General features: G+C 46.7%; 1 protein-coding gene across 12 annotated transcripts in view; it reads right to left on the bottom strand.

Annotated features, from left to right (window-relative positions):
- The window catches only part of LOC129816698 (dedicator of cytokinesis protein 9-like), a 196,685-nt gene that overhangs the window by 67,633 nt on the left and 116,212 nt on the right, over positions 1-12,840 (bottom strand). For all 12 annotated transcript variants that reach the window (XR_008753592.1, XM_055871481.1, XM_055871486.1 and 9 more), the window contains exons 8-11: positions 8,634-8,808; positions 7,515-7,567; positions 318-392; positions 78-218 (exon numbers count right to left, since the gene is read on the bottom strand). Coding sequence is in view for 11 of the 12 variants with exons in the window: in XM_055871481.1 (XP_055727456.1) it covers positions 78-218; positions 318-392; positions 7,515-7,567; positions 8,634-8,808 (444 nt within the window). In the remaining variant the exon portion in view is untranslated. The remainder of the gene's footprint in view (positions 1-77; positions 219-317; positions 393-7,514; positions 7,568-8,633; positions 8,809-12,840) is intronic.

The raw sequence follows: 12,840 nt of genomic DNA, 5'->3' as shown, positions 1-12,840 counted from the left end.
GGAGAACTAGGGGAAGGAGATCTGGCTCACATTGGGCACTGACTCATGGAGAACTAGGGGAAGGAGACCTGTCTTACGTTTGTTGTTGGTCCCTCGTCATTCTCCTCTACACAGCTCTGCAGGTTGAAGGCCAGGTCATTGCAATTGACCAAAATGCGCTTGCCAAACTTTTCTTCATATTGCTTTATATCTGGCTCAATTCCTGAGAAGTCAAGTTTCTAAAGAGACAAAAAGAGCGGAGGTTAGGTTTATTTTAATCATCATTTAGAGCTGGGGGATTGTCAAATGCCTTTCTGAAAACTCTGATAGTTACGAACCTGTGTGTCCGGATCCAAGGTGAACAGTTTCAATCTGGTCTCGTTCCTCATTTTAGATTCAATATCTCTTGCACTCTGAGGACAAGACATTAATTTTTTAAATAAATACCACAGCTTTTCTTACTAGGCAGAACTCCTTAAGCAAAAAGGTTTTCAGATTGAACTGCTTTTATCACTTGAACATTTCTCTTCATTTGAGTCCATCTGGAGTTGAGGTTTCCTATAACGTGCTGATCAAGACAGACCAGACAGACTCAAGGGTAAAGTCGGGTGGTGCCTATTACCACGGCAAAGCCTGTCAAGCACTCTGTCAGACGTCTGCTTTGTTAGTTAACTGCTACCATCAAATTCCATGCACATACAGTATGGCTTATCTATAGGCCGATTGCTCCTCAAGGCTAACATACGGACATGTGATCCTAGGAGACAGGCAGATGTCCTCCTCAGAGCCCAGGCTGTTACTGGAAACCCAGCCGTTGAAGTCTGCCCAAGCACTGAGTGCTTCAGCAAATGGTCATGGAAATCTCTTACTGTAGCTTTCCACTATGGGAAAGAACCAGATATTGGTTCCATTCCTGCTTTTGGTCGCTTTTCAAACAGCATGAGCTGTCATTTGTCTGTGTGTCTCTGTCAGGTCATTTTTATTTTTGATTATATTTTCCTTTATTATGTTCCCCTAACCCTACCACCCCTCCACTAATTGGAGTAAACTAATGGACAACATATTTTTGGGTTCTACTTCCAGCTTATACATACTATATACAGTCGTGGCCAAAGGTTTTGAGAATGACACAAATATACATTTTCACAAACTCTGCTGCCTCAGTTTGTATGATGGCAATTTGCATATACTCCAGAATGTTATGAAGAGTGATCAGATGAATTGCAATTCATTGCAAAGTCCCTCTTTGCCATGCAAATGAACTGAATCCCCCCAAAACATTTCTACTGCATTTCAGCCCTGCCACAAAAGGACCAGCTGACATCATGTCAGTGATTCTCTCGTTAACACAGGTGTGAGTGTTGACGAGGACAAGGCTGGAGATCACCCTGTCATGCTGATTGAGTTCGAATAACAGACTGGAAGCTTCAAAAGGAGGGTGGTGCTCGGAATCATTGTTCTTCCTCTGTCAACCATGGTTACCTGCAAGGAAATACGTGCCGTCAGCATTGCTTTGAACAAAAAGGGCTTCACAGGCAAGGATATCACTGCCAGTAAGATTGCACCTAAATTAACCATTTATCGGATCATCAAGAACTTCAAGGAGAGCGGTTCAACTGTTATGAAGAAGGCTTCAGGGCGCCCAGGAAAGTCCAGCAAGCTCCAGGATTGTCTCCTAAAGTTGTTTCAGCTGCGGGATCGGGGCACCACCAGTACAGAGCTTGCTCAGGAATGGCAGCAGGCAGGTGTGAGTGCATCTGCATGCACAGTGAGGCGAAGACTTTTGGAAGATGGCCTGGTGTCAAGAAGGGCAGCAAAGAAGCCACTTCTCTCCAGGAAAAACATCAGGGACAGACTGATATTCTGCAAAAGGTACAGAGATTGGACTGCTGAGGACTGGGGTAAAGTCATTTTCTCTGATGAATCCCCTTTCCAATTGTTTGAGGCATCCGGAAAAAAGCTTGTCCGGAGAAGACAAGGTGAGCGCTACCATCAGTCCTGTGTCATGCCAACAGTAAAGCATCCTGAGACCATTCATGTGTGGGGTTGCTTCTCAGCCAAGAGAGTGGGCTCACTCACAATTTTGCCTAAGAACACAGCCATGAATAAAGAATGGTACCAACACATCCTCCAAGAGCAACTTCTCCCAACCATCCAGGAACAGTTTGGTAATGAACAATGCCTTTTCCAGCATGATGGAGCACCTTGCCATAAGGCAAAAGTGATAACTAAGTGGCTCGGGGAACAAAACATCTATATTTTGTGTCCATGGCCAGGAAACTCCCCAGACCTTAATCCCATTGAGAACTTGTGGTTAATCCTCAAGAGGCGGGTGGACAAACAAAACCCGACAAATTCTGACAAACTCTAAGCATTGATTATGCAAGAACGGGCTGCCATCAGTCAGGATGTGGCCCAGAAGTTAATTGAAAGCATGCCAGGGCGGATTGCAGAGGTCTTGAAAAAGAAGGGTCAACACTGCAAATATTCACTCTTTGCATCAACTTCATGTAACTGTCAATAAAAGCCTTTGACACTTATGAAATGCTTGTAATTATACTTCAGTATTCCATAGTAACATCTGACAAAAATATCTAAAGACACTGAAGCAGAAAACTTTGTGGAAATTAATATTTGTGTCATTCTCAAAAAAAATTGGCCACGAATGTACATTTTACGGACACAGTATATTTTACAAATAGTTATCTTTTGTTTGTTTTTAATCCCAATCCTTAGCTACCCTCAACCCCTACCATCTATCCCTGAAGACCATCCAGTTTGATTTCTATTGGCCATATATTCTTTACTGTGCTGTTTCACAAAAGTTCTGAACCTACATACATTTTACGGACACACTATATTTTACATTAGTTATCTTGTTGTTTTTAGTCCCACCCTTCAGCTCCACTCAACCCCTCCCATCTATCTCTTAACACCATCCATTTATTTTATTTCCTTTGCCATATATTTTTCAACTCTGCTGTGATGTTTCACAAAAGTTCTGAACCTTTCAATTCTCATAGTTCTACAGATTGTAAAATAAATATATATTTTTTTGCTAAAAGTATTATTATATTACTGATCGTTTAACTATGACTTTTAAAATCACCCAGCAGTGCCATTTGCAGAGTTAGCTCCAGGTAAATGTTGCAATTCTTCAGCCATTCCTGGACCTGCTACCAAAAACATGGACAGTACCAAAACAAATGATCGAATGATTTTGTCTCTTCGCAGCTAAATCTGCAGAGTTGGAAAGGTTGTTTCCCCTATATACTGTATATAACATTCTATTGGTTGCAAGTATTTTCTATAATATATATATTTTTTAAATGCTACATTTTGAATCCGCTGTCGTTTTGCATATCAGTTCATAAACCATGTGCCATGGAATTGGTACATTGAAAATCTCTTCCCAACTATTTTGACAGCTTTTTAAAAAAAATGGTTGTTAAATGAAACTGCCATACTTTTTTATTCATCACAATTTTCTTAAACCAAAGTTGGTCCCGACAGACAAGTTCCTGACTTTTCCACATTCCACTTGCCTCTTCCATTTTTGCGGTAATGCTGCAATTAGTTTTTTTAATCAATTAGTACATTTGAGTTTAACCATAATATTTGTTGTATTATTTGTTCTGTCTTTTCTGGTGGATTAAACTGAAACTGCAACCAAATTTATATGTCTTGTTTTAAAAACAATGATATTTTGGAGATTATTTCATTTTCAAATAACCGAAAGTGAGAGGTTCTAATCTGAATAAATGGAAAAATTATTCTTCATTCTTGAACATGGGGTGAGACTAATCTGCTAGAGAACCAGTTCGGATTCAAGCATAACCATGGTGCTGCTCTCTACGTACCTACCATGGTGCTGCTCTCTACGTACCTACCATGGTGCTGCTCTCTACGTACCTACCATGGTGCTGCTCTCTACGTACCTACCATGGTGCTGCTCTCTACGTACCTACCATGGTGCTGATCTCTACGTACCTACCATGGTGCTGCTCTCTACGTACCTACCATGCTGCTGCTCTCTACGTACCTACCATGGTGCTGCTCTCTACGTACCTACCATGGTGCTGCTCTCTACGTACCTACCATGGTGCTGCTCTCTACGTAATTACCATGGTGCTGCTCTCTACGTACCTACCATGGTGCTGCTCTCTACGTACCTACCATGGTGCTGCTCTCTACGTACCTACCATGGTGCTGCTCTCTACGTACCTACCCTGGTGCTGCTCTCTACGTACCTACCATGGTGCTGCTCTCTACGTACCTACCATGGTGCTTCTCTCTACGTACCTACCCTGGTGCTGCTCTCTACGTACCTACCCTGGTGCTGCTCTCTACGTACCTACCATGGTACTGCTCTCTACGTACCTACCATGGACTGAAGCTTTTTGTGAGAGGTCTAATTTTGGTCATATAATTTAAAAAACAGATCTCTAGGTGTAGGCAGGGTCATAAGCAAATAGGTCAACTGGGATATAACTAAAGAGTTAATCAGGGGGATTTCTCCACAAATAGACAGGTATTTTCCTTTCCATGGTAGCAAGATCTTATCTATTTTTGCTCTTTCAGGTCTTACTAGAGATAGAAAATAATGTTTAAAATGGAGGTGTGAACACACCAGTTGAAGCTAATTAAAGCCATAGGTTTGGGGAGGAGGCTGCTCTCCTCTGAGAAGCCTGACTGACTGGCTGCTCTCTACGTACCTACCATGGTGCTGCTCTCTACGTACCTACCATGGTGCTGCTCTCTACGTACCTACCATGGTGCTGCTCTCTACGTACCTACCATGGTGCTGCTCTCTACGTACCTACCATGGTGCTGCTCTCTACGTACCTACCATGGTGCTTCTCTCTACGTACCTACCATGGTGCTTCTCTCTACGTACCTACCATGGTGCTGCTCTCTACGTACCTTCCATGGTGCTGCTCTCTACGTACCTACCATGGTGCTGCTCTCTACGTACCTACCATGGTGCTGCTCTCTACGTACCTACCATGGTGCTGCTCTCTACGTACCTACCATGGTGCTGCTCTCTACGTACCTACCATGGTGCTGCTCTCTACGTACCTACCATGCTGCTGCTCTCTACGTACCTACCATGGTGCTGCTCTCTACGTACCTACCATGGTGCTGCTCTCTACGTACCTACCATGGTGCTGCTCTCTACGTACCTACCATGCTGCTGCTCTCTACGTACCTACCATGGTGCTGCTCTCTACGTACCTCCCATGGTGCTGCTCTCTACGTACCTACCATGGTGCTGCTCTCTACGTACCTACCATGGTGCTTCTCTCTACGTACCTACCATGGTGCTTCTCTCTACGTACCTACCATGGTGCTGCTCTCTACGTACCTACCATGGTGCTGCTCTCTACGTACCTACCATGGTGCTGCTCTGTACGTACCTACCATGGTACTGCTCTCTACGTACCTACCATGGTGCTTCTCTCTACGTACCTACCATGGTGCTGCTCTCTACGTACCTACCATGGTGCTGCTCTCTACGTACCTACCATGGTGCTTCTCTCTACGTACCTACCATGGTGCTGCTCTCTACGTACCTACCATGGTGCTGCTCTCTACGTACCTACCATGGTACTGCTCTCTACGTACCTACCATGGTGCTTCTCTCTACGTACCTACCATGGTGCTGCTCTCTACGTACCTACCATGGTGCTGCTCTCTACGTACCTACCATGCTGCTGCTCTCTACGTACCTACCATGGTGCTGCTCTCTACGTACCTACCATGGTGCTGCTCTCTACGTACCTACCATGGTGCTAGTCTCTACGTACCTACCATGGTGCTGCTCTCTACGTACCTACCATGGTGCTTCTCTCTACGTACCTACCATGGTGCTTCTCTCTACGTACCTACCATGGTGCTGCTCTCTACGTACCTACCATGGTGCTTCTCTCTACGTACCTACCATGGTGTTTCTCTCTACGTACCTACCATGGTGCCGCTCTCTACGTACCTACCATGGTGCCGCTCTCTACGTACCTACCATGGTGCCGCTCTCTACGTACCTACCATGCTGCCGCTCTCTACGTACCTACCATGGTGCTGCTCTCTACGTACCTACCATGGTGCTGCTCTCTACGTACCTACCATGCTGCTGCTCTCTACGTACCTACCATGGTGCTGCTCTCTACGTACCTACCATGGTGCTGCTCTCTACGTACCTACCATGGTGCTGCTCTCTACGTACCTACCATGGTACTGCTCTCTACGTACCTACCATGCTGCTGCTCTCTACGTACCTACCATGGTGCTGCTCTCTACGTACCTACCATGGTGCTGCTCTCTACGTACCTACCATGGTGCTGCTCTCTACGTACCTACCATGGTGCTGCTCTCTACGTACCTACCATGGTTCTGCTCTCTACGCACCTACCATGGTGCTTCTCTCTACGTACCTACCATGGTGCTGCTCTCTACGTACCTACCATGATGCTGCTCTCTACGTACCTACCATGATGCTGCTCTCTACGTACCTACCATGGTGCTGCTCTCTACGTACCTACCATGGTGCTGCTCTCTACGTACCTACCATGGTGTTGCTCTCTACGTACCTACCATGCTGCTGCTCTCTACGTACCTACCATGGTGCTGCTCTCTACGTACCTACCATGGTGCTGCTCTCTACATACCTACCATGGTGCTGCTCTCTACGTACCTACCATGGTGCTGCTCTCTACGTACCTACCATGGTGCTGCTCTCTACGTACCTACCATGGTGCTTCTCTCTACGTACCTACCATGGTGCTGCTCTCTACGTACCTACCATGGTGTTGCTCTCTACGTACCTACCATGGTGCTTCTCTCTACGTACCTACCATGGTGCTGCTCTCTATGTACCTACCATGGTGCTGCTCTCTACATACCTACCATGGTGCTGCTCTCTACGTACCTACCATGGTGCTGCTCTCTACGTACCTACCATGATGCTGCTCTCTACGTACCTACCATGGTACTGCTCTCTACGTACCTACCATGCTGCTGCTCTCTACGTACCTACCATGGTGCTGCTCTCTACGTACCTACCATGGTGCTGCTCTCTACGTACCTACCATGGTACTGCTCTCTACGTACCTACCATGGTGAAGTGATTTCGACACCCTCTACAACCACTGTGATTATTATTATCTGACCCTGCTGGTCATCTATGAACGTTTGAACATCTTGGCCATGTTCTGTTATAATCTCCACCCGGCACAGCCAGAAGAGGACTGGCCACCCCTCATAGCCTGGTTCCTCTCTAGGTTTCTTCCTAGGTTCTGGTCTTTCTAGGGAGTTTTTCCTAGCCACTGTGCTTCTACACCTGCATTGCTTGCTGTTTGGGGTTTTAGGCTGGGTTTCTGTACAGCACTTTGAGGTATCAGCTGATGTACGAAGGGCTATATAAATACTTTTGATTTGATTTGATTTGATTTCATGGGGTAACTACTTTATGTCTCATGTGAACTGGGCATAAATTTTCCTTCTGCTTGGAACCGCCCATTAGTGAAAACAGCACCCACCTGAAAGCTGTCCATACTCCCCAACGAACTGTCCGCCTTTCCCGGCTCGTCATCTGCAACAGAAAAAAGGGCAGAGCACCCCATTGAAAACAGAAGTTCAGCAATTCCACTATTTTACAGCCTCCATTACCACACCTCTTCCTTAATCACACACTACTAAACAGTTAAGTAGAGTAAACAGTGACTTAGACTGCCCTGAGAACAGCGAGGACAGACAGAAAAACAGAGCAGGCCTGAGATCAGATCCTAGAGCTCTTATGGGAACCACTGTGTTATTTTCCCCCTAGGAAAGCGTGACTACTAAAAGGTAGTGAGAGTTAATGGTGTTCTTTCCTCCTGGCTCAGGCCTCAGATCAGATTAAATACCTGGGTGGTCCTCCAGCTCCACCATCATCAGACTAGAAGGAGATGTCTTGAGAGTTCACATTTACAGATAAGACTGTTAATGATGTGCTTTAGCTTGTACAGGAACTAGTGTACCACTATCATCTTTGTCTTCCCCAGTCTGGCTCCAAGGTGTTTTAAACTACTCTGAGCCAACTACAGCCCATCAGTGTGGTGCTTTATGCTAGCTATGCCCTGCAACAGGGATATTTACATGGGCGGTTGATGAAAGACAGTAGAACAGGCCTAAGTACATCTTATTTACACATGGCATCTCTTGGCCCGACAGGCAGACAAGTGTACTGCAGTGAACCCTGGGATGTTTTCTTTGTATTACTGACACTTTGAGAAGCACATTCTCCTTGAACTAGGGGTTTTGTTGAAAGAAAGGAAGATCTTTTAACAGCATTTACACGGAAATCTTTGTCTCCACTCTTAACTCCCATCCTTGAACTCTGAAAACACACACACACACACACACACACACACACACACACACACACACACACACACACACACACACACACACACACACACACACACACACACACACACACACACACACACACACACACACACACACACACACACACACACACACACACACACACACACACACACACACACACGCACACGCACAGCACGACCGGCACAGCACACATGCACATCACACACACAGACACGCATGGGCTCACACGCCCCCCACACACACGTCATGCACACACACACACACACCATCGTGGATGTCCCCGTTCCTCTTCTCCTGCATGGCGGTCTCAAAGCTGCTGTGGAGGATCTTGTTGAGAGTGCCGATCCAGTCTTCCATCTCTCCCTCGCTGTCGGCAGCCAGCAGGTACGTGCTCTTGTCCTGCATCTTCAGCTCAAAGGCAAAGCGCCGCACCCTGGTATTCTGCAGCCAGACACAGGGGAGGAGAGGAGGAGAGGAGTAGGAGAGGAGGGGAAGAGGAGGAGAGGAGGTGAGGAGGAAGAGAAGCGAGGAGGAGAGGAGGAAGAGAAGAGGAAGAGAGGAGGAGAGGAGGACAGGGGGAGGAGAGGAGGAGAGGAGGGGAAGAGGAGTAGAGGAGGAGAGGTGGAAGAGAGGAGGAGAGGAGGAGAGGGGGAGGAGAGGAGGAGAGGAGGAGGAGAGGATGAGAAGAGGACAGGAGGAGAGGAGGAGAAGAGGAAAGGAGGAGAGGAGGGGAGGAGAGGAGAAGAGGAGGAGAGGAGGAGAAGAGGAGAAGAGGAGAAGAGGAGGAGAGGACATCATTGTTTAGGTAATGCTGTAGTGGCGGGAAGGTTGCTCAGGAAACGCAACAGAGGATCAACAACAATATGAGGACTGTGCTCTGATCTCTAGAAAAAGCAATGCCGTACCATCCCAGAAAACAGCATGAATGTAGTTCTTTTTTTTAAAGAGGATGATTACAGTGTGTGCAGGTCAAGTGTGAGTGGCTGTTTCTTACAGTCTAAAATCAAATGTCCAACTGTGAATAAAATAAAACAGGTCCAAAGAGAATGTTCTGATCCACCTTCCAAAGTTAACATCCAATATATTGGCAAGTCACCAGAAGGCAGCTGCTGCTTAGTTTTAGGATCTGTTTCACGGGACTTTGAAGAGAGAGCGTTACTGGAAACAACTCCAATCCTCTCCCCCGGTAGAAACTGCATTGACTTTTGACTTGAGATTTTGTAATAACTACCAGAACTGATCAATTGATGTTGTATCTATTTACACACTATTTACACACTATTTACACACTAAAGGGTGAGAAAACACAAGGGAAACAGTTGTGTTTAAATATTTGACAACAATAACATCATTATCCATCTTTCCGGTATTTTTTGGAAAGCTTAAAAAAAAGGATTATTTGTGTTGGTTAGAGAGACACAGAAGGGAATAAACCAACTGAGTGAACAGAGGAGGAGCAGGGTGCTCGGTAGAAAGTATTTCAATATGCGCAACAAAGAGCGTAGTGCTGCCAAAACTGGATCTGAGCTCTTATAAAGGAACTGAGTCTGCCAGCACCACTGGATCTGGGCTCTTATAAAGGAACTGAGTCTGCCAGCACCACTGGAGCTGAGCTCTTATGAAGGGAACTGAGTCTGCCAGCAGCACTGGAGCTGAGCTCTTATGAAGGGAACTGAGTCTGCCAGCAGCACTGGAGCTGAGCTCTTATAAAGAGACTGAGTCTGCCAGCAGCACTGGAGCTGGGCTCTTATGAAGGGAACTGAGTCTGCCAGCAGCACTGGAGCTGGGCTCTTATGAAGGGAACTGAGTCTGCCAGCAGCACTGGAGCTGAGCTCTTATAAAGGGGACTGAGTCTGCCAGCAGCACTGGAGCTGAGCTCTTATGAAGGGAACTGAGTCTGCCAGCAGCACGGGAGCTGAGCTCTTATAAAGGGGACTGAGTCTGCCAGCAGCACTGGAGCTGAGCTCTTATAAAGGGGACTGAGTCTGCCAGCAGCACTGGAGCTGAGCTCTTATGAAGGGAACTGAGTCTGCCAGCAGCACGGGAGCTGAGCTCTTATAAAGAGACTGAATCTGCCAGCAGCACTGGAGCTGAGCTCTTATAAAGGAACTGAGTCTGCCAGCAGCACTGGAGCTGAGCTCTTATAAAGGGAACTGAGTCTGCCAGCAGCACTGGACCGTGGAGTTGACCTATGGCCCCCCATCAGCCAGAAAGAATGATGTCACTACCTCAGGTCGGCCTCAGATCGTCTCAATTACACACCTTCCGAAGCTGGTGATTCAGTCAGCCACCATAAACTAACCACCGTGGCTGATTACGGATATGCATCCAGGCTTTGGTTATTATAGAGTTCATTCAAATGTCCAGGAGATCCTACCATGGGAGGCTGAGGTGTAGTCATTCCACTGTTGTGTAAACAACATATATAAATATGTATATTTATAAATCATATCTATATAAATCATAGCTCCACATAACATCAGGCTGAGCCTTTCGGCCTGCAGAGAGGGGCCTGTAGAGAGAGAGGTGAATGGGAGGGAGAGTCATTAGCTCAAGGCCAGTTGCGTAAACACTAGTTAAGGGGATGTTTAGGACAGGAGTCAGAGTGGATTCATCATCAAGGGACTAATAAGCAGGGTTCGTTAAATAACACATTAACTGTGAGTGGAGAGTAGATTATCACTATACTGGGTTCTTTAAATAACACATTAACTGTGAGTGGAGAGTAGATTATCACTATACTGGGAGGGAGAGGAGAGAGAGGAGAGGCGAAAGGAGGAAGAGGGGAGAGGAGGGAGAGGAGAGAGAGGAGAGGGAAAAGGAGGGAGGAGGGAGAGGAGGTAGAGGAGGGAGAGGAGAGAGAGGAGAGGGGAAATGAGGGAGAGGGGAGAGGAGAGAGAGGGAAAAGGAGGGAGAGGAGGGAGAGGAGGGAGAGGAGAGGAGAGAGAGGAGAGGGAAAAGGAGGGAGAGGGGAGAGGGGAGAGGAGGGAGAGGAGAGGGGAAAGGAGGGAGAGGGGAGAGGAGGGAGAGGAGAGGGAGAGGGAAGGAGAGGAGAGGGGAGGAGAATCTTGGATGTGTTCTCTGGTTCTATCATCATGGAAAGTCTGAGGAGCGCTGGGATGGATTATGATGGTGGTGACAGGAAATGGTTGGAGATGTCTCTCAGGTCACCAGACCTCAGATCAGATCACACAGAGGAGGTCCACCTAGTGAGAGAGGGACGTGGGACGTGGCCAGTGACTTTCTCTCTGTGTGTATGCATGCATGTGTGCGTGCGTGCATGCGTGTACGTGTGCGAGTGTGTGTGTTTGTCTTTCATAAAAGAGCGGGGAGAAGCGTGCTGAAGCAGCTTGAGGCAGAGGGGGGGGGTATGATGTCACACCATATGCCTATAATTGCAGAGTTACCTAAGAGCAGATCCCCTCCAAGGCCAGTTGTTGTGGTTTATAATTAGGCACATTATCTTGCCCATATAATGTCAAATCTCGGGCTAAATGAAACACAGATCAGAGTGAAGGGGATAGCATGCATTGCCACATTTACAAGCATTTACATACTCCCACTTGGCCAGATCTTCAGACAGTACAGTGTCCACTGCTAGGCAGACATCATACCGGTGTCCATTAAAACCACCACTGCTAGGCAGACATCATACCGGTGTCCATTAAAACCACCACTGCTAGGCAGACGACATACCGGTGTCCATTAAAACCACCACTGCTAGGCAGACGACATACCGGTGTCCATTAAAACCACCACTGCTAGGCAGACATCATACCGGTGTCCATTAAAACCACCACTGCTAGGCAGACGACATACCGGTGTCCATTAAAACCACCACTGCTAGGCAGACGACATACCGGTGTACATTAAAACCACCACTGCTAGGCAGACGACATACCGGTGTACATTATAATCTGTTCTGTCAACTAGCTTGATCCGCCGGCAAACGAGGAATTCTTCAACTAGTATACAATATTCCGTACAAAGTTGACAGATTTTTTTTTTTACAAAAGCAATGTTTTGGTCATCAACCTTACGGTCCAGTTCAGTTGTGGAATGTGTGCCGTAGGCTTACCGTCTGTACCTCCACAAGACCAGCTATTGGCTCAAAGCATTACATTTGAAGAAACCTGCGAAACCAAACGGCAATACGTTTACTCCTAGATAAGAAACATAGACCGACAGACTCAAATCGCTAAAGGTAAAGAAGACAAGGCTACACCGGCCAGGACATCAATACAAACAGGTGTGTGTACAGCTAACGTGCTAGCAAGTCAAGGCTAAACAGATTGCTGGGTATTCAGGCCAAAGAGTTCAATCTTGGTTTCATCACACTAGAGAATCTTGTTTCTCATGGTCTGAGAGTCTTTAGTTGCCTTTTGGCAAACTCCAAGTGGGCTGTCATGTGCCTTTCACTGAGAAGTGGCTTCTATCTGGCCACTCTACCATGAAGGCCTTCTGGAAGGTTCT

Source organism: Salvelinus fontinalis, chromosome 19 (genome assembly GCF_029448725.1).
Source record: "Salvelinus fontinalis isolate EN_2023a chromosome 19, ASM2944872v1, whole genome shotgun sequence".
Classification (NCBI taxonomy): domain Eukaryota; kingdom Metazoa; phylum Chordata; class Actinopteri; order Salmoniformes; family Salmonidae; genus Salvelinus; species Salvelinus fontinalis.
The sequence above is the reverse complement of the archived record's forward strand: the minus strand, read 5'-3'. Positions and strand labels throughout refer to the sequence as shown.